Raw genomic sequence first — 21564 nt, 5'->3', positions numbered from 1 at the left:
AGTTGGCACAGTGAAATGAGATAACTATACAGCCATACAATAAAAATAAAGAAATAAAAATTCTGTGGATCTCCTTTCACTACTTGAAGGAATCAGAGCAGTAAAAGTCATTGTGCTTTTAACATTTTCCCAATAGGTAAGAAAGGAAATGATTAGCACCCTCTGAGAGGGCTAACATCTTGTGGGCGAGTGTATCAAATCATGTCCCTTTACAATTAAGGACTCTCTATTCCTCTTTCATTATCATAGCGAAGGGATGTCTAGGGGGACCAATGTAATGAATGGAGACATGACTTTCTGGTGTGAAGCAAGGAAACACTATTAAATGTATATGGTGCAGGAACTTGGAAATACAAACAAGGGGAACACTCTAACACTCTGCTGTCACCTAGCACAGATGGTGTGTTTTTTAGAGATCAACCATCTGAAGTGCATATTTGTTTAGGTCCCCCCCCCCCCCCCCCCCCCCCGCCACAGGGCAATTTACTCTGCCCAACCACAACTTCAGCTGTTTCAGCAATGATTTAGTATTGATCTTGGTTTATCTTGTTATGTGAAAAGCTTTCAACTATACTTAAGATCAGAACGAGTTATGTTCATTAATGATTGCATAATGTTTGGTTTCATTACAATTCCTCAGAGAAAGAAGCATCTTGTGCTTGCCTGTACTAAGTTGGGTATAGGCCGATAAATGGATAGTAACATTCAAAAGTGTCAAGCATCTCCCTTTGATATTTAATGTTGCCAGATTCCCTCACCATTGAAAACTTGGACTAATAATGACCAGAAATGTAAATGTACCAGTCACATAAATTACAAGAGCAGTAGATCTGAATGACAAATATCCTGATTCCCCATATCTTTTCTTTCATCTACAAGCACAGAACCAAGTGCACAGATTGGAATACACTCCATTTGCCAATGCATGTGGAGCTCCACTAACAATCATGAAGGTCAAAGCCACCCAGCACTAAGTATCATGCTGGAACTCCAATCACAACCCTGAACATTTACTCTCTGGCGTCATAGCTGTATTATGAATGATCCATAAAATGCACTGCACAAATGCATCAAGCTTTCTTTGAACGGATGACACAAGCCCACGTCGAGGTACATGTGCAGCAGAGGCCATTAGTTCCTCTGCAACCAAGCAACCATCCTAACTCTGAAAAATATTGACATTGAATCAAAATCTTGAACTCCCTACCTATTAGCTGCATCAGAGTGCCTTCTCTTCCGGGATAACTCCAATTCAAGAAGTGGGCTCACAACAGAGCAATTAAGGTTGAATATTAAATTCTGATCTCTCAGCAAAATCCATATCCCTTTTGTTCAATCAGATCCAATGACAATGTATTGAATCACCAAAGGATGGGCTGAGTTGGCTTGTGATTCAAGATTCAAGAGATTCAAGAGAGTTTATTGCCATGTGTCCCTGATAGGACAATTAAATTCTTGCTTTGCTTCAGCACAACAGAACATAGTAGGCATTAACTACAAAACAGATCAGTGTGTCCATATACCATTGTATAAATATATACACACATGAATAAATAAACTGATAAAGTGCAAATAACAGATAATCGGTTATTAATGTTCAGAGTTTTGTCCGAACCAAGTTTAATAACCCGATGGCTGTGGAGAAGGAGCTATTCCTGAACCTGGTCGTTGCAGTCTTCAGGCTCCTGTACCTTCTACCAGGTAGCAGGGAGATGAGTGTGTGGCCAGGATGGTGTGGGTCTTTGATGATACTGCCAGCCTTTTTGAGGCAGCGACTGCGATAGATCCCCTCGATGGAAGGAAGGTCAGAGCCGATGATGGACTGGGCAGTGTTTACTACTTTTTGTAGTCTTTTCCTCTCCAGGGCGCACAAGTTGCCGAACCAAGCCACGATGCAACCGGTCAGCATGCTCTCTACTGTGCACCTGTAGAAGTTAGAGAGAGTCCTCCTTGACAAACTGACTCTCCGAAAAAGGAAGTAGAGGAGCTGATGTGCTTTCTTAATAATAGCATCAGTGTTCTCGGACCAGGAAAGATCTTCAGAGATGTGCACGCCCAGGAATTTGAAGCTCTTGACCCTTTCAACCATCGACCCGTTGATATAAACGGGACTGTGGGTCCCCATCCTACTCCTTCCAAAGTCCACAATCAGTTCCTTAGTTTTGCTGGTGTTGAGGGCCAGGTTATTGTGCTGGCACCATATGGACAGTCGGTCGATCTCTCTTCTATACTCTGACTCATCCCCATCAGTGATACGCCCCACAACAGTGGTGTCGTCAGCGAACTTGATGATGGAGTTCAATGTTTCAATGTTTTATAGTTCAGAAGAATGTATGCAAACAAGACCATTGAGAAATTAAACAGAAAATCTGACCATTTTCTGGGGATGGTTTAGAGGGGAACTCTAATTTTCCTTCTCAGTATTTCTCTTTCAGCAACATCACAAAAACAGATTATCTGTTATTAGTACATTGCTGCTGTTGAGAGCTTAATGTGCAGAAATTAGCAGCCATAATTCCTCCAATGACAAGTAGAGGGGGAGAGCCTAAAGAAGAGTTCTGACCTGAACGTTGCCTACCCATGTTCAGGGCCGGATTTACCTATAAACTAGACAAGCTTAAGCTTAGGGCCTCGAGGTCTAGGGGGCCTCCGACCAAGGCAGGACAACTACCGTTCAACTCTGGGCGGGCCCCCCTCTCTATCTCTCTCTCTCCATCTCCCGTGCATGCGCACTGCAACGGCAACTGGTCGGCGCTGGGCACTTTCTCCCTCGCTTTGAATTGTGGGAGATTTGGCCGCCATGGCTGTCCGGTCGCTGCCTTGCCGCCAGCGCTGAAAACCAACGCGGAGGGGGCCTCACAAGTGGAACAGCTTAGGGCCTCTCTTCATCTAAATCCGGCCCTGCCCATGTTGTCCTGAGATGTTGCCCGACCCGCTCAGCTACACCAGCACTCTGTGCCTTATCCTCTAGTGACAACACTGGCTACATACAGAACTTCCATGATAGTAATGCTTTGAGACATCCTGAAAGGAATGTGATAAAAGATAAGTAACTACAAATCGTTATTTTGAACTGTGAAGTGGCCTTTTTTATTTACCTTAGCAACCATTGCAGCATAAGTCACTTCAGCTCTCCAAACCTGAGGAATTGCCCAACCGACCAGTGGATCAGCCTCATCATTGTAAACGGGAATTGACTGGAATTCAGGAAAGCGTTTCTGGATCTGATTAACTGTATCCAATTCTTGCTCTATGATGTGTAGAGAACTACCAGCACCCTACCAAAATAAGGAAACAATTTAAAAAAAAATGACTATGCAAGAACTTACATTTTACACAATGTCACTATCTGCTACATCAATATCACTTCATGGCTACTTCAATTTTTCAGGATCAAAGATCATATTGATAATCTTACTAACTTTGTTCTTAATTATTTAGTACATATTTGCTACCAGATAAAATGCTCATTGTACTCTCTGTAAATACTTATTGTACTTGCTCTCAAACAGAATGCCCATTGTACTTTATTTTAAGATTATTTGAGTGTAATGCACACTTGGTGATAGAAAGAAGGTAAAACTGTGCATGAAAGTACCTTCATTAAATAAATCTTTAATAGTTAATAACAATGGAATTCAATTATAAACTTTAAATAACAAATTGTGCTATTAATGCATGATGTTGTGCCTGTGCTGCATGATAGAGAACTTAAATAGTTGATGCATGTACAATAACAACATTTAAAATACATTTAGACAGATAAATGGATAGAGAAGAAGCAAGGGACAAAGTTGCAGAGGGGATGAGTACAATTTTTCAATCCTCCTTCTCTGCAGCAGTAGTGGCAGAAGATTGGAAAACTGCAAATATTGCACATTGTTGTAAAAGGGAGGAAGGATAAATTGTAATGGCCAGACAGTTTATTTTCAATGGTGAACAAATGACTTGAATCTATTCTAAGGAACGGTTTCAACCTTTATTACTCGAGGCATGGATTAATCAGGGATAGTCAGCATTGCTTTGTTACGGAGGTACACAAAATTGCTGGGGAAACTCAGCGGGTGCAGCAGCATCTATGGAGCGAAGGAAATAGGCGACGTTTCGGGCCGAAACCCTTCTTCAGACTGATGGGGGGTGGGAGGGGGAAAGAAAGAAGGAAAAGGAGAGGAGGAGGAGGAGCCCGGTTACGGGAAGGTTGTGCCGGAATAACTTGATTGACTTTTTTGAGAAGGAAACACAGAAAGTCGATGGGAGCAGTGCGCCTACATGGATTTTAGTCTGATTTTTGATGATCCTCAAAGCATAGGAAGGCAGCTAAAATTGAATCCAGAAGGGTGTTAGGTAATGCTTTTAGGGAGGTGCTATGGGATAAATAAAAAATGGTTGGAAGTACAAAGAAATCTGGGAATGTGCATCCGCAGCAAAACACAAAGTGCTGGAGGTACCCAGTGGGTCAGCCTGAGTCAGTCAGTATTTCTCCAGCACTCTGTGTCTTGTTCAAGATTCCACCATCGGTGGTTCCCTGTGTCTCAAATGTACATCTACAGTTGGCTAAAGGTAGCAGAACAGGTCATTAAGGAGCTGATAAGTCACTGAGACAAACCCACAGCAACATGATTCCACTCGACTTCTCAACCATTTATTTCTCAACCAATGCCCAATGCTTCATCTCATTGTCATCTATTTGAGGAGGCACTTATAATTAAACTTCTGTTTTAGATTCAAGCCACAGGAAGCTCAGGGTTGCCCTGGCAGACATTCCACAATTCTGCCACCTTTTTGAAGAGATTTCACCACCGGATGCATCTTCCCCTCTCATTTCCTGTCGGCATTTTACAGGGACCAGGCCCTTCACTTCCATTCTCACCAACCAACCCCATTCTTAAGGCAATTTTTATTGCAAATGCAGACCATGGAATACTTTTCCTTTACCGTTTCCTTTCCCACCTCCCTAAACATTCTTTCCAGGTGAAACAGCAATACACTTGGGCCTTTTTTAAATCCAGTGTACTGCATTAGGTGTTCACAATATGGCCTCCTCTACATTGGAGAAGCCAAGTGCAGATTGAGTGATGACTTTGTGGTACATCTGTATTCAGTCTGCAAGGGAGATGTTGAGCTTCCCGTTGACTGTCACTTTAATGCCTCAGCCCACTCCTGCACTGACATATGGCTTTGTAGTCTCCTGTACTAACACAATGAGGCTCAATGCAAGCTTGAGGAACTGCACCTCATCCTTTGTCTGATCCACATTGCATTCTTCGACTTTAGCTAAAATTTGAATCAATGGCCGATCTGTAATATTAGCTCAGCTTGGTTATTCTGCTATTTTTTCTTTTCTTCTCTTGGGAAGTAGAAGGTCTGATATAAGGGAAAAATATATAGTTAGTGACAAGACCCTTAACAGCATTGATGAACATAGGGGTCTTGGAGTTCAATCCATAGCTCCCTGAAAGTGGGATCACTAGTAAATAGAGTGGTAAAGAGATGTATGGTGTGCTTGCCTTCATTTGTCGAGGCATTGAGTATAAGAATCAGGAAGTCAGGTTGCAGCTATATAAAACGTTGGTTAAACCACATTTGGAGCATTGTGTGCAGTTCTGGTCGCTGCATTACAGAAAAGATGTGATGGCTTTGGTGAATGTGCAGAAGAGATTTACCAGAGGGATGTTTACCACACTATCAACAACTCTGCCGATTTTCATGTTATCCGTAAACTTACTGAATCTTTCTTCACGTCCACTAGGGTTTGCGCATCGATCCATGAGGGACACCGCTAATCACAGGCATCCAATTGCAAAAATAACCCTCTACCAGCTCTCTCTGTGCCCTGTTGCCAATTTTGGCTCCAGTTTGCCAACATGCCCTGGATCCCATGGCCCCTCACCCTTGGTGAACCCATCTCAGATATCGAGGCCTTTATGTAAATCACATTTTCCGCCCTGGCCTCATTGATACACTTTGTCACTTGCAAAGAATTAAATAGTTGGTGCAGACTTGGTGAGCTTAAGGGCTTCATTCTCGTTGTATTACTTTGTGATTAATTTCAGTCATTTAAGTGATTTAAACCTATTTTAACTGTTTTTAAATGTCTCTAATCATCAGAGTACTGTAGAAACAATTGAGAAGACTTTGATATCTCATGGTTTCAATCAGAGACTTCGGGTCAGTTGTGCAAGCTCCTAGCATCTGCTGCCAAAGGCCTGGTCTCTACTCACAAAATGTTTGCTGGTTCGATGAGCAAGACACGGGGCTTTGTTTTATTCGCAGGGTTGCAAATGGTTAATGTGATTGTAGGAAAGGAGAGGGTCGGGTCGTCAACTCTACGGCTTTGTCCATTTTTTGTATGTTATCCCCATCCGCACTGATTCTACTTTCTGTTCCTGTTCCTGTGGTACAGTTCTCTTGACTGTCTATGTTATTCTTATCATCAGCCCCCGCCCCACCACTATTCCCTCCCCAAATTCTCCAATATTTTTAATTACAATTGTGTCTTCATCTGTTGTTAAGGGTCAGCATGTTACCTAGTCTAATCCCCCTTTTCTATTGTGCAGGAAGGAACTGCAGATGCTGGTTTAAACTGAAGATAGACACAAAAGTCTGGAGTAACTCAGCAGGGCAGGCAGCATCTCTGGAGGGAAGAAATTAGTGACGTTTCAGGTTGAGACCATTCTTGATTTATACTCATGTATAGTGTGATTTGACTGGACAGCGTACAAATAAAGCTCTTCAGACTGAGGAAGTGTCTCGACCCGAAACGTCACCCATTCCTTCTCCCCAGAGATGTTGCCTGTCCTGCTGAGTTACTCCAGCTTTTTGTGTCTATCTTCACTTATTCCATTTATGTAAGCCATGTCCCTTTTTTTTTAATGCCATAATTTTCATACTTCTCTAAAATTATGCTGCAATCTATCCTGTTCTTAGAAAATCTACTTCTTGCTTCTTGTTTGTTTTATCAATATTGTTTACGTTGGCACTTTGCAAACCGTATGGTTGCAGGCTTTGAGAAAGGTGCAGCTCGTTTAATTGAAGTGAATTCTCAGGTGAACGCTGTCGTTTAAAACTGCCAATAGCTTGATGACATATATATCTGATTTTTGTCAGTTGGATCATGACATGGTTAATGTGGATTTGTGTATTACGAAGGACAGGAGAGGAATTTGTGAGAAATGAGAACCGTGTACAAATGTATTCAACGTACTCATACAGAAACTTAGAATCAAGAAGGTTTCTGCTTTACAAAGTGTCACTCCGACCCTGGGTTCTCAGATACCTATGTTGGGGAGAAAAGGTGGGGGTGGTGGGAAGATGGGATGAACAAACAAATATGTGTGAAGTTTCTTTCTTGTGGGAGTCATCCATTACATTCTGTAATCACTGAGCTTTCATTGTGACCTCTTTTATTGCAGTTGGATGCTAGCTCTCCTGCACTTCCTCTCCATACTGTGCATGTGTTTTAATTGTTGTTTTTGCAAAATGTATTCAAAGTGCCTGTACAGTGACAATGTGAGCGATTTGTAAAATTAAAATCTGGACTTAAAGTAAATGCATCCTTGGTTGAATAATTGTAAATGTATTTGGTTACTGGAGGAATGTTTAATAATAAACCAACATGTGCTTATATATTAGCAAGTGGTTAAACTAAGAAACAATCTAGTTAGGCCCTCTGAGTGTTTAAGTTATGTTAAAATGCAAAGTAATAATTTCAGTCCATGAATTCAGGCTAAACCCAGAACCAGGCAGTTCAGAAGTGAGCAATTATTTTACCAATGCAAAAGGAACGTAATGTTTGCTGCACTTTGCAATGAATACACAGGATTGAAGAATAACAAAATAACTCAAAATAGGGGCACAGATTTCTTGTAATACACAAATACACAATGCAGCCTGCCAAAAAATAGGCTTTTAGATAGAAAAAAGATGCTCTAATGGTGATACGGCCATTTAAGGATATTAGTAATTTAGCTATTGTACCAATTTTTGTGAAAAAAATAAATAGATCAACCCAATTTATTTCTTGATGAATGCGCATATGATGTGGCTTTGTGTTAGGGAAAATCGCTATATTTTCTTTTCTATAATTTTTCTAGAAAGACAAACCACAATATATTCTATGCTGCATCATAAGCAAGAATTTGTGATCAAATCATATTACAATGATTTTATATAACCAAAATCCTCAAATAACAAGTTAAAATATGCTAAACATACTTCCCACAAATCTCTCCTATTTGTGATAAATGTCTACATTTAGAGGCTAATTTAACACATACGTTTGCAAACTGTATAAAACTTAAACATTTCTGGACAGATATTTTTGAAATAACTTCAGAAGTTATTAATACAAAACTGGACACAGACACAAAATTAATAATACTTGGAATATCAGAACAAAGCTTAACACTCACAACAAACCAAAGAAACTTCCTCAATTACAGTATAATAACCGGAAAAAAATTAATATTAAAATTTTGGAAAGGCCCTACAACCCCCACAATTAAAATGTGGATTACGGAAATGTCGGAGACCCTATACTTAGAAAGAATTAGACTTGTCTTAATGGACAAACAAGATCTTTTCCATAAAATTTGGGCTCCATTCATTAACTATCTGAAGGGATAGATTGGCACAGCACGAGGACCCAGCTGAAACTTGAACTCAGGAACAGATGAAAAGCTATACTTTATAACCTACGAACCTATCTCCATTGATGTATTACAGGTAACCCATTCCACCTCCCTTGTTTTTCTGTTGTGTTTTTTTTTGTTTTTTTTGCTTTCTTTTTTATTTGTAACTTTCTACCCTCTCTTTTTCTCGCTTTCTATAAAAAATAAAAATACTAGAAGCAGAAGTAATTGATAATGGAAATTTTTAATAATGTATGACTGATGTATATGAAAAGTTTTTTTTTTACTATAATATGTAACTACATTTTATAATATGTCTACTTCTAATAAATAAATAAATAAAAAAATAAAAAAAAATAAAAATATGCTAAACATATAAGATATATTTAATAATTTAACTTAAATTATTTGTTCCGATCTGTTATAGAAACGTCTAAGATCAAACAAAAAAATCCACCTTGTACAATACTAATTACAACAAAGAAGTCTGGAAATAAATAATTTTTGAAGCACGTTTTGATTGGTGTAACGTGAAGCAATGTTTCATGTCTTACTTTTTTGTGTATTGCAATATAATCCAATCGTATTCCAATCTCTCCTGTAAAGAAGTTGGTTCCATTCGAGCAGTGATTTAGCAAGCCCCAACAAATTGGTGAGTGGGGGGGAGGATGGCATGAACCTCCAGGACCACCAAATTTAAGTAGTGTGCTTGCCTCTTTCAGACCTTCAGAACACGCATCATAGTAGTTTTGGAATCCTAAAATCACATGTCATAAATGTTATACTTTTAATGTCAAAATCTGACAGTACGTGAAAAATTAAGCATTTTGCATAATCTGAGACCATACAGTGGCTTGCAAAAGTATTCATACCCCTTGAACTTTTCCACATTTTGTCACGTTACAACCACAAACGTAAATGTATTTTATTGGGATTTTATGTGATAGACCAACACAAAGTGGTGCATAATTGTGAAGTGGAAGGCAAATGATACATGGTTTTCAAATTTTTTTACAAATAAAAAACTGAAAAGTGTGGCGTGCAAAAGTATTCAGCCCCCTTTACTCTGATACCCCTAAATAAAATCCAGTGCAACCAATTGCCTTCAGAAGTCACCTAATTAGTAAATAGAGTCCACTTGTGTGTAATCTAATCTCAGTATACATACAGCTGATCTGTGAAGACCTCAGAGGTTTGTTAGAGAACATTAGTGAACAAACAGCATCATGAAGCCCAAGGAACACACCAGACAGGTCAGGGATAAAGTTGTGGAGAAGTTTAAAGCAAGGTTAGGTTATAAAAAAATATCCCAAGCTTTGAACATCTCACGGAGCACTGTTCAATCCATCATCCGAAAATGGAAAGAGTATGGCACAACTGCAAACCTACCAAGACATGGCCGTCCACCTAAACTGACAGGCCGGGCAAGGAGAGCATTGATCAGAGAAGCAGCCAAGAGGCCCATGGTAACTCTGGAGGAGCTGCAGAGATCCACAGCTCAGGTGGGAGAATCTGTCCACAGGACAACTATTAGTCGTGCACTCCACAAATCGGGCCTTTATGGAAGAGTGGCAAGAAGAAAGCCATTGTTGAAAAAAAGCCATAAGAAGTCCCGTTTGCAGTTTGCCACAAGCCATGTGGGGGACACAGCAAACATGTGGAGGAAGGTGCTCTGGTCAGATGAGACCAAAATTGCAGTTTTTGGCCTAAATTGAAACGCTATGTGTGGCGGAAAACTAACACTGCACATCACCCTGAACACACCATCCCCACTGTGAAACATGGTGGTGGCAGCATCATGCTGTGGGGATGTTTTTCTTCAGCAGGGACAGGGAAGCTGGTCAGAGTTGATGGGAAGATAGATGGAGCCAAATACAGGGCAATCTTGGAAGTAAACCTGTTAGAGTCTGCAAAAGACTTGAGACTGGGGCAGAGGTTCACCTTCCAGCAGGACAACGACCCTAAACATACAGCCAGAGCTACAGTGGAATGGTTTAGATCAAAGCATATTCAGGTGTAAGAATGGCCCAGTCAAAGTCCAGACCTAAATCCAATTGAGAATCTCTGGCAAGACTTGAAAATTGCTGTTCACAGACGCTCTCCATCTAATCTGACTGAGCTTGAGCTATTTTGCAAAGAAGAATGGGCAAAAATTTCAGTCTCTAGATGTGCAAAGCTGGTAGAGACATATCCCAAAAGACTTGCAGCTGTAATTGCAGCGAAAGGTGGTTCTACAAAGTATTGACTCAGGGGGGTTGAATACTTTTGCACGCCACACTTTTCAGTTTTATAATTGTAAAAAAAATTGAAAACCATGTATCATTTTCCTTCCACTTCACAATTATGCACCACTTTGTGTTGGTCTATCACATAAAATCCCAATAAAATACATTTACGTTTGTGGTTGTAACGTGACAAAATGTGGAAAAGTTCAAGGGGTATGAAAACTTTTGCAAGCCACTGTATCTGTACAAAATATACCAACTAAGATCCAACTAAATATAACTTAACTTCTTTATTCTTGTATCTTGTGCTGCAGAAAATAAAATTCAACATTCTCTCGGCCCTTTTTGATGGCTTTTCCATTTATATATATTTTTCAGAGAATCCTGTACCTGAGAAACAGGAAATTGCAGATGCTCGAATCTTAAGAAGGACTCAGCATTTGTGGAGGGAATGGGTTTATGATGTTTTCGGTCAGGACTATTCTTGTGTTCCCAGGTCATCTACATTCTTTATCGCTTTCTCATTAGGTGTAGCTTTTCTGCTCTCAGGGGTATTAATGACAATAAATTGCATACTTTATTAATCTTCCTATTTTTGTCAATGTTTCTTTGATACTATTTGTTCAAGACATTGCTTTTGTTTTAGCAGCAAATCTAAAACATCTACTTATTTTTGGAACAAGAATGGACTAGAGATAAGCTAAAGGGGAAGGTTGAATTAAATTAAATTTAAATTTCTTTATTTATATAGCACATTTTTAGTCAACTTGCATTGACCCCAAAGTGCTTCACATAATTACATTCACACACACAGGCAAAGATGGGTGAAGTGTCTTGCCCAAGGACACACACAGGCAAAGGTGGGTGAAGTGTCTTGCCCAAGGACACAACGACAGTATGCACTCCAAGCGGGATTCGAACCGGCTACCTTCCGGTTGCCAGCCGAACACTTAACCCATTGTGCCATCTATAAAGAGGGAAGACAAAGATTCTTAATGCAATGGACATAAGGTGTAATCTAGCCTTAAGGGCCTGTCCCACCAGCATGCGATTGCATACGTCTAGCGCGACCAAACGTGGTGGCTTGAGGCGTACGGCCTCACGGGGCCGGTCCCACTTCCAACCGCGGAGCCGTCTGGAGTTGTGCGGGGCTGGTCCCGACATCATACTCACCAATCAACTGGGCAGGAGGCGGGCCGACTGAATTTGGACGTCGCACGGCGTTCGGCGGTTACGTCATCACGCAACGGCACGCCGGGCGGTGACGTCATCGCGCAACGCCACGAGCTAGGCATACGCCGTCGAGACGCTGCGTTCGGCGTCGAGACGCTGCATATGGCGTTGAGACGCTGCGTACGCCCGTCGAGGCGCTTTGTACGGCCTCAATGCGGCTGCGGGCCGACAGGCCGTTGCCGCGCGAATTTTTGGACAGTGTCAGTTTTTCGGAGCCCCACGCGTTGTCGGGACCAGCCCCGCCCAACTTCATACGGCTCCGGTGATCGAAGTGGGACCGGCCCCGCGAGGCCGTACGGCTCAAGCAACCACGTAAGGTCGCGCTCGCCGCATGCAGTCGCATGCTGGTGGGACAGGCCCTTTAACCTTACCTTCACATTAAATTCTTCAAGGAATACTACATCATAAAAGTGTCATCAAAATTAAATAGTAATGCTCCAAGTCCATTCAGTGTAATTTTATATATGTTCTTACTAACTAAATAAACCCACCTGGTACTGTGAATGTTAAATTATCAAAGTCGTGATGATCTGGTTCATTCCATGTTTCAAAATTCCACTTTGACACATATGCCATACCGTACATATCTATAAGTCCATGGAAAACTTGTGTAAGTCATAAACATTTTATGAACTTCGTAATTAATATAGCTGTATCTCTAAGTTTATGACATTCTAGTGGAAAATAGCAGGCCACTAAGAGTTCAGTAGTATAATAAAGCCATAATGGAACTAAATTTATCAATAAATAAATAGTATCTTGCAAGCTGACACTTTTTAACCACTGTTAACATAAAATTTGTATAAATCAAATAATAAATCCACGGTGAAGTGTGAAAAGTTAGAATGATACTGAAAAGACAGTCAAAGTAGCAAGGGATAATGGAAGCATTTGTAAAGGAGCATGTATATTTTAAAATCAAAGTCCCAGTTCTGTCTATGTGCGTAATGTTATGAAGGAATGAATGAATGAATGAATGAATGAATGGAGAGAGAAAAACTAAATTGGTTACAGAGTGATGATTTCTGATTTACAGTTAAGCACATTTCTAGGTTTTGGGAGCCTTAAATAAGTCAAGTTTTCCTCTGAGTTTGTAATGGAATTAGGGTAAGAAGAAAATAAAATGGTTTCCCAAAAGGCACCTAAAAATCACCGTCTAAAATCTGAGTTCAATCCTCTGGAAAGTGATCTGTTGCTTTAAAGCCTGCTGTGAATACAATGTAGCTGCTACGTGCATAACATGCCCTTTGATCCATCTACTCCCTTAACTATTGATTTCAAAGAGGCTGCAATTCTTGCAACCTAACTGAATTTCCAGCATTCTTGGAGTAATAAATCTATCAAAAGCACCACCATAATCAAACTCAGCTTAATTTTACTTCGGAGTCACGTGAGTGACTACGTGAAGAACCCGCTCAGCGCGCAGGCGCGGCATTACGCCAGCAGTGCAACGGGGGGAGAGAGAGCCGCCTGAGCGGCAGCAGCGGGAGTTAGGCGCTCCCGCTACAGAATGAAACGGACCATCAGGTGAGTACCCTGAGGTCAGGTTTCTTTTACAGGGGAGCCTTTTTTCTGCTTGTGTTTTACAGGCAGAGAAAAAGGCTCTGGAACAAAACTGTCCCCCGTTCGAAGAGGAACGTTTTCCGTCGGGGAGGGGGGCAGCAACAGGCGGTAGGAGCGTTTACCCGGTGTTCTGCTATTCCCCGACACCGTGCCGAGCCCAGCCCGCTAGCACCTGAGCAGCGGGCTGGATGCATAGCCACCCGAAGAGGCATCCGGCAGGTGTTCCCGATTTCGGACGGGACGTCTCTCCACCCGCACGGGGGGAGAGAGAGCCGCCTGAGCCGCTGGAGCGGCTCTCGGAGCAGGTGCCTGCGAGACGCGCTGCTTGAGGGGCGCTCTCGCTACTACAAGGCACAAAAGCTCTAGAAGAAGGCGGTAGGAACAATTACCGGGCGCTCCGCTATCCCCATCGCCGCGCCGAGCCCAGTCCCGCTAGTGCCTGAACTGCGGGCTGGATGTCTAGCCATCCGAACAGGCATCCGGCCGGTGGCGTCCGATTCGTCAGACGGGGACATGTCTCCACCTAAATGGAGGAGAGACAGCCGCCTGAGCTGCATCCAACAGCTATTGGAGCAGCTCCAGCGAGATGCGCAGAAAGAGCGCTCTCGCGGAGGGAGGTCAGGCACCCCCTCCACAGTGTTCTGTACACTGCCCTCTGCTCCCTCATTACTGAAGGCTAGCATTGGTGACCAGGGCTGGGCTGGTCTGGAACAGGGGCAGGCGGACGAATTCGGGAGTATGCCAGGGGTGCAGGAACAGGAAGAGCTGTTGGGTGTGGTGGGCTACAGCGGATCCTAAGGCTCCTGACGTCGGCCATCACAGCCTTTGCTCGTTCTGTGGAGACCACGGAGATGGATACCTGCCAGCAGGATGTGCTGGCATTAATGTGTACCACACAATTTGAGATCAACAATCTCCGGAGGGAAACATAAGACCTGCCCTCAATCCCAAATTTGCTGGCTTGTGTAAAGCCCCAGCTGCGGAGACGGACGCGCTGCTATTTGGGAAAGATCTCAATAAAAAACTGAAGGAGATGGAGGAAGCATCAAAAACCTTCGGCCTAATGAGGGCAGGCCCCGGGACGAGCAAACCAAGACCTCCGATGCCCAAACGGCAGCACCCCATGGCATCCACCAGTCGACGTCCGCAATATGGGACTGGTGAACGCTTGGGGTCCGCACATTATCCCCAAAGATCTTTTTAGATCAGGGCCCGCAGCGGACCCTCTGGAAAATGCGCCTCCCCCCAACATCGCCAGCACGTCAGAACAGAACCTTCAGGAAAATGAAGAAACAGAATCGCCAATAACCATGGAGGTAGGTGGGTCTGGTCCCTACCAGCATATAGAGAATAAGGGTGCTTTATTAACAGGGGGGAGATTACACTTGTTTAAAGAAGCATGGGGTATGGTCACGAGTGACAAGTATATACTCAACAGCATTAGTGGATATAAAATACAATTCATGTCAGAAAAAACGCCGCCAGTTCAACATTGGCCCCAAAGGGTATTTCTCCCTCCGTCAAAGAGAAACGTGAGGGACAAGCTGAACTGGTGAGACTTATCACAAAGGGGGTCATCGAAAAGACCAAACATGAACCTTTGGAATTTGTATCGAATATATTCACTAAAACCAAAAAAGATGGTGGCTGTCGCATCATCATTGACTTAACATCACTAAACAAATTTGTTAAGTATATACATTTCAAAATGGAGACATTTGTTACTGCCAAACAACTGAATTCCAAAGGACACTTCATGGCAAGCATTTATCTTAAAGATGCTCACTATCTAGTACCCATATACAAGGATCATCGCAGATACCTAAAATTTATCTGGATGGTACAAAGCATTGCCCTATGGGCTAACTTCAGCCCCAATATTATTCACCAAAATATTGAACCCAGCCATGGCAATACTAAGAAAACAAAAACATATTGTCATGGCATATCTGGATGATATTCTGATAGTAGGGAAAACGATGGAATTGGCTGTGGCAGCAGTATCAGCTACAAAACAGCTCCTCGAAACTCTGGGGTTCGTCCTACATCCAGATAAATCTAAGTTGAAGCCATCCACTATCATGGACTACCTGGGCTTCACAATTAACTCAGTCCATATGACTGTTACCTTGCCAAAGGCAAAAATGGTTGAATTAGCACAATCATGCAACAATTTAATGGTCAACGAGCGACCAACTATTCGACAAGTAGCAAGAGTAATTGGGGAAATGGTAGCAGCATTTCCGGCTACACAATTCGGACCTTTGCACTATCAAAAATTTACAGAGAGCAAAGGTACAGGCAATAAAACGACATACAGGTCACTATGATCGTGTCATGAAATTACCCACTGAAGCAATATCAGAGCTACAGTGGTGGGCAGAAAACGTTTGACATAGTTTCAGCCCTATCTTTATCACTAACCCTACTTTAGTTATTCAAACAGATGCCAGTGCTCAAGGCTGGGGAGCGACTAACTCCATATCCAGCACAGGTGGTAGATGGACTAACCTAGAGTCATCATTACTACTTGTATTGTATTGTATTGTATTGTATTGTATATCTTTATTGTTATTTTCCTGAGTACTCACATACCCAGAGGAAACAAAAAAACGTTACTCAAACCAGTGTCCATTCAGTGTGCAGTAAAAAAAAAATAGAAATAAAAATACCTATATCATGAACAAGTTTAACACTACTCTCAACTAAACATCAACAGGCGTTCCGATCGGCAGCGGCACGACAGTAGCTCTGTCCAGGTTGGTGGTTGGTGCGCGATACTTTGGCAGGGGGCAAAGTCCGTTTAACAGTCTTATAGCCTGCGGGAAGAAGCTGAGGAGCATCCTGCTGGTTTTGCAGCTAATGCTCCTGTACCTCTTCCCAGATGGCAGGATGTAGAATATGTGATGCGATGGGTGGTAGGGGTCTTTGATGATGGAGATGGCTGTTGATACATCTCTTCCTGTATATGTCCAGCAAGAAAGGGAGTGGAGCACCAATAATCCTGCTGGCGGTCTTCACAATCCTGTCAAGTTGGTGCCGTTCGTACGCCTTGCAGCTCCCGAACCAGGAAGTGATGCCGTTGGTTAATGTGCTCTCGATTGTCCCCCTATAAAAAGTTCGTAGATGTGTAGTGGGGAGACCTGCTTTACGTAGTCTTCGGAGAGGGTGTAGTCGCTGCTGGGCTCTCTTGACCAGTGCTGTGGTGTTGGTTGTGGACATCAGGTCATCTGACAGGTGGAGTCCTAGGAACTTCACGCTGCTGACCCTTTCCACATCAGCTCCATCGATGTGCAGAGGTGTATGGTGTATGCTTATACTGTACAGTGTATACTTACACTGGGCATTAACTATCTAGAGATGTTGGGCGCCTTTTATGGTTTAAAAGCATATGTATCTAACATGCAGCACTTGCATGTTCGGTTACAAATTGATAAATACTACGGTGATGGCTTATATTAACCATATGGGTGGCATAAAATCATTATCATGCGACAAATTGGTCAACATGATTTGGCAATGGTGTGTCGAAAGACATATTTGGCTATCAGCTACTTACCTACCAGGTAAGCTAAACACCCATGCCATGAGAAAATTAAACGCCTGGGTTGCAAGTTTGAACAGACCTTACCTGGAACTGGGATTGTCCAAACAAACCATCACCACCATGTCGGCATCCCTTCGAACATCCACCAAGAGGCAGTACTTAACCAGCATCAAAAAAGGGAGAAGTACTGCCAGGAAACAGGGACAACATACGCAACAGCCACAGCCACCAACATACTGGAGTTCCTGGCCTATCTACACCACGATGTAGGGATCAGCTACAGTGCCATCAACACAGCGCAGAGTGCTCTTTCTGCTTATCTCAAACCAGCGCCAGGACAACAGGCGATGGGATCCCATCCACTGGTGATAAAACTGATGAAGGGCATTTACAATATCAAGCCCTAAGCCCAGGTATACCCATATTTGGGATATCAGTGTGGTCCTGACATATCTCAGGGAATGGCCACCAGCCAGATCCCTCGGCCTCGAGCAAGCTACACTAAAGACGGCACTTGTATCCGCTCAGAGGGTCCAGTCACTACACCTATTGCGACTGGACAACATGATCACAGCTCCAGACCAGATCTGTCGTTATCCAGCGACTGATCAAACAGAGCAGACCAGGAACACCTAATCCAGTCGTGGCTTACCCACCAGAACCACGGTTATGTGCCATGACTCACCTACTATCCTACATAGACACAACCAAAATATTCGAGGGAGATGAAAAGCCTTGTGGGTCAGTCACAAAAACCTTATGGTCAGGTGACGAGCCAAACCATTGCGAGATGGCTCAAGCAGGTGCTAGAAACTGCTGGGATAAACACTAACATGTACAAATGTTATTCCACCAGGGCAGCATCCATGTCGACGGCTAAAGAATGGACATGCCTATAGACCACATCCTGGCTACAGCAGGATGGTGGGGGGGCGGGGGGAAAAGACCGTTCAGAAATTTTATAATAAGCCGTTGGCAAAACCTGGTTTATTTGCAGTAAAGATTTACGAACTGCAAATATTTAATTTAAGCCCAGGGGAGCAACTTAATTCTTTGTTGTTATTGTTTACAAAATAACATTGTGTTTTTCTACAAATAGACTCATTGGTTGATTACGATAACACTTCCTCCCGCAAGAACTTCGGCAGTGAGTGAAATGAAACTGTTACACGGTTTGAAATCACAGAGCTTTGAAATCTTCACGTAGTCACTCACGTGACTCTGAAGTAAAATAGTAAGATTAAACGAGAACTTACCAGTTTGAAATTTGATCTGTATTTTATGAGGAGTTACGATGAGGGATTACGTGCCCTCCGCTCCCACCCTCATTATATGGATCAAACTAATAAATTGATGTCTCCTTATCTTTACTATGTTTACTTCAAATAACTGTGTCTATCTGTGATTCCACACCGCTGCTTGGAAGTATGCCGCGCCTGCGCACTGAGCGGGTTCTTCACGTAATCCCTCATCGTAACTCCTCATAAAATACAGATCAAACTCGTTTAATCTTACTATTAACAAACACAGGACATAGAAACACTCCAAGGTCTATTATCAGAACAAAATATGAACGGATGCCAGCATTGTAGCAACTGTGGGCACCTGTTTTGGTGTTAAATCTCCTTCTAAAATATGTGGCAACAGAACATTTTGCACTATTATGGACTTGTTTTCTAATTGTGTTTTGCATCAATCTTCTGGGTTTTTTTGCAAAGCGTTTTTTTTGTGCGTTGTCTGAATCTATATGTCCGTGATACAGCTGTAAGCAAGATTTTCATTGTAACTGTACCTCACTGTACTCGTGCATATGACAATAAACACTTGTTTTGGATGCTGATTGTCTTTTAGATAATGGAACCGAAAAGTATACTTATTTTAGCACAACTTTGGGTTGCAAGCAGAAGCCTCCACGTGATGCATCCCAGGCAATGCTGACGACAGAAACTGTACCACAGTGACTGAAGTAGCCAATTCTGCAACCACCGACCCAGCGTCGGAGACCCAGCCCAGCCCGGCGTGGGAGACCCAGCCCAGCCCAGAATCGGAGACCCAGCCCAGCCCGGAATCGGAGATGTCGCCGTTGTCGCCAAACGGAAAGTGGAGACTCTGATCCCAACGGAGAATGACCAGCCCCCGCTGTGAGTCCCCATCGCTCCGTCAATTCCAGCCACTACTCTCTGGTCCCCCCCGCTGGCTCCTCCCCCCTCCCCCCGTGATACCCCCCTCTCGCCCATGGCTCTTCCGTCTTTTCTCCTAGCTCAGTCCCCCCCTCCCCCCTTCCCCCGCCCACACATCCCTCTCCCCCATAACTCCCCCCCCGCCCACACACCCCACAACTTCCCCCCCGCCCCATACACAACTCCTCCCCGCCACACGCGACCGCCGCACACCCCCCACCACACCCCCCCCACCACACCCCCCTCCCCCCCTCCTTCACCTCCCCATCCACACACACCCCTCCTCCCCATCTCTCTTCCCACACCCCTCCTCCCCTCCCACCCCACACCCCCCCATGCCACACACGCCACTTCCCTCCCCCTCCTCCCCTCCCACACATGAAGAGGAGGGGGAGGGAGTGCTCGGGGATGAGGGGAAATGAGCCGCGCCTGTGCAGTTAGGGGCTATGGGTGATTGGGGAATATTGCATTGGGGGAACGGGTGAGTGGTGGAATATTGCATTGGGGAATGGGTTGCGTTGGGGGACCAGGCCTCCCGTATGACCTTGACCCAACGGGTCCCACTTAGTCTAGTTTGTTACTAAAACTCGATAGCCTTTATTACTTTTTATACAAAACAAATTGCTATATTGCTATCTTAGCAATTTATTTGTTACAGGCAAGAAATATTTAAAAATTTAGTTGAGATGTAATCACTACAATTCATCATGAACTAAGTTGTAGTTGACACTCTATATTAATATCTAATTACAATATTTTGCCATGCACGTACCTATATACCTTTGTGCCATAATAGCGATCATTTTTTTCCATTCAAACACCTGTATTTTTTCTTCAAAATTGGTAAAATAACCTGAAGGATTTCCCATGAGTTCAAATCCTACAAAACACAAAGAAAGAAATGTCATTAATTAAATAATGTAATAATTAATGCAAACCATTAACTGCTTGATTAACATTAATCACAATACTAATTAACACTGATTTCACATTATAATTTCACATAATGACAAAAATTCTTGCTCTACTGATGGATTTTCAGATAATTTAAAAGTAAGGGACATACTCTAATGATAAGTAATGCCCCTGTCCCACTTAGGAAACCTGAACGGAAACCTCTGGAGACTTTGCGCCCCACCCAAGGTTTCCGTGCGGTTCCCGGAGGTTGCAGGTGGTTGCCGGAGGTTGCAGGTAGTGGAAGCAGGTAGGAAGACTGACAAAAACCTCCGGGAACCGCACGGAAACCTTGGGTGGGGCGCAAAGTCTCCAGAGGTTTCCGTTCAGGTTTCCTAAGTGGGACAGGGGCTTAAGACATATCAATTGAGCAAGTGACTGTTATTTAAAAAAAAATCAAAAGCAAATTTAGTGAAGTAGGTTTAGAGTTAGAACCACAAAAACAGTTTGTGCCAGAGATACTAGACATAACTTGGAAATCTGTGTTCACCAACCTGAATATTTATAGTAGGGCTTTGTCCGATCTATATACTCAAAATATTTGTTGGAAAATTTCATCTTCCATATTTTTAAATCTGGCTCTATGCGAGGACGAGCTTATGTATTGCCCAAATTATTTTTCTTTACTGGTAACTAAATGTTAAGTCTGAAATGTACCATTAATAAACTATCTATATTCAAGATTGTTGTACCAAGGACACTTTATAGATTAGCAGTAATTTGCCAGGGCGATCATGCCATGGAGGAAATTGAACAAAGCACATGGAACAGAATTTGAAAGGAATCATTGAGCAATTTGTTGAGAAGATAAGCAGAAACCTTGAAGACATTGTTTAAAATATTTTGTTTCTGTTGAATTTTCTTTATTGTTATGACAAAGAGTTCCAAGAGGTACCATAAGAATTATACTCTAGTGTCTTTATTTATCTTTTGTTTGTGACTTACCTGGTGTTAGCTCATTTTGCCAGAGTCTGTGAATTAAACCATCCAAGTTTGTAAAAGTGTACTGAAGTTTGCCATTTATCTCTCTGCTCAGAAAGGAGATAAGAAAAAAAAATATGCACAGTAAATTACAAATCTACTTCATCCAAATTATTGCAAGTTGCAGCTTACTTCCAAGTTCTTTCATTTTTACGTTTTTCTCTTGCACACATACACTTCCTAGAAGTTAGCCCAGGATTTAGGATGACTTGCATACTTTCCGGCCTTATGGCTTCTGTGGTAACTGATGA

The 21564-nt window shown here is 42.7% G+C and overlaps 1 protein-coding gene across 2 annotated transcripts in view; it reads right to left on the bottom strand.

Annotated features, from left to right (window-relative positions):
* The window catches only part of LOC116970725 (alpha-L-iduronidase-like), a 74788-nt gene extending 53431 nt beyond the window's left edge, over nucleotides 1-21357 (bottom strand). For both annotated transcript variants that reach the window (XR_004411300.1, XM_033017211.1), the window contains exons 1-5: nucleotides 21278-21357; nucleotides 20151-20258; nucleotides 12580-12675; nucleotides 9185-9387; nucleotides 3099-3278 (exon numbers count right to left, since the gene is read on the bottom strand). Coding sequence is in view for 1 of the 2 variants with exons in the window: in XM_033017211.1 (XP_032873102.1) it covers nucleotides 3099-3278; nucleotides 9185-9387; nucleotides 12580-12675; nucleotides 20151-20247 (576 nt within the window). In the remaining variant the exon portion in view is untranslated. The remainder of the gene's footprint in view (nucleotides 1-3098; nucleotides 3279-9184; nucleotides 9388-12579; nucleotides 12676-20150; nucleotides 20259-21277) is intronic.
* Between the last annotated feature and the right edge of the window lie 207 nt (nucleotides 21358-21564).

Source organism: Amblyraja radiata, chromosome 1 (genome assembly GCF_010909765.2).
Source record: "Amblyraja radiata isolate CabotCenter1 chromosome 1, sAmbRad1.1.pri, whole genome shotgun sequence".
NCBI lineage: Eukaryota > Metazoa > Chordata > Chondrichthyes > Rajiformes > Rajidae > Amblyraja > Amblyraja radiata.
This window is presented reverse-complemented; position numbering and strand designations above follow the sequence as displayed.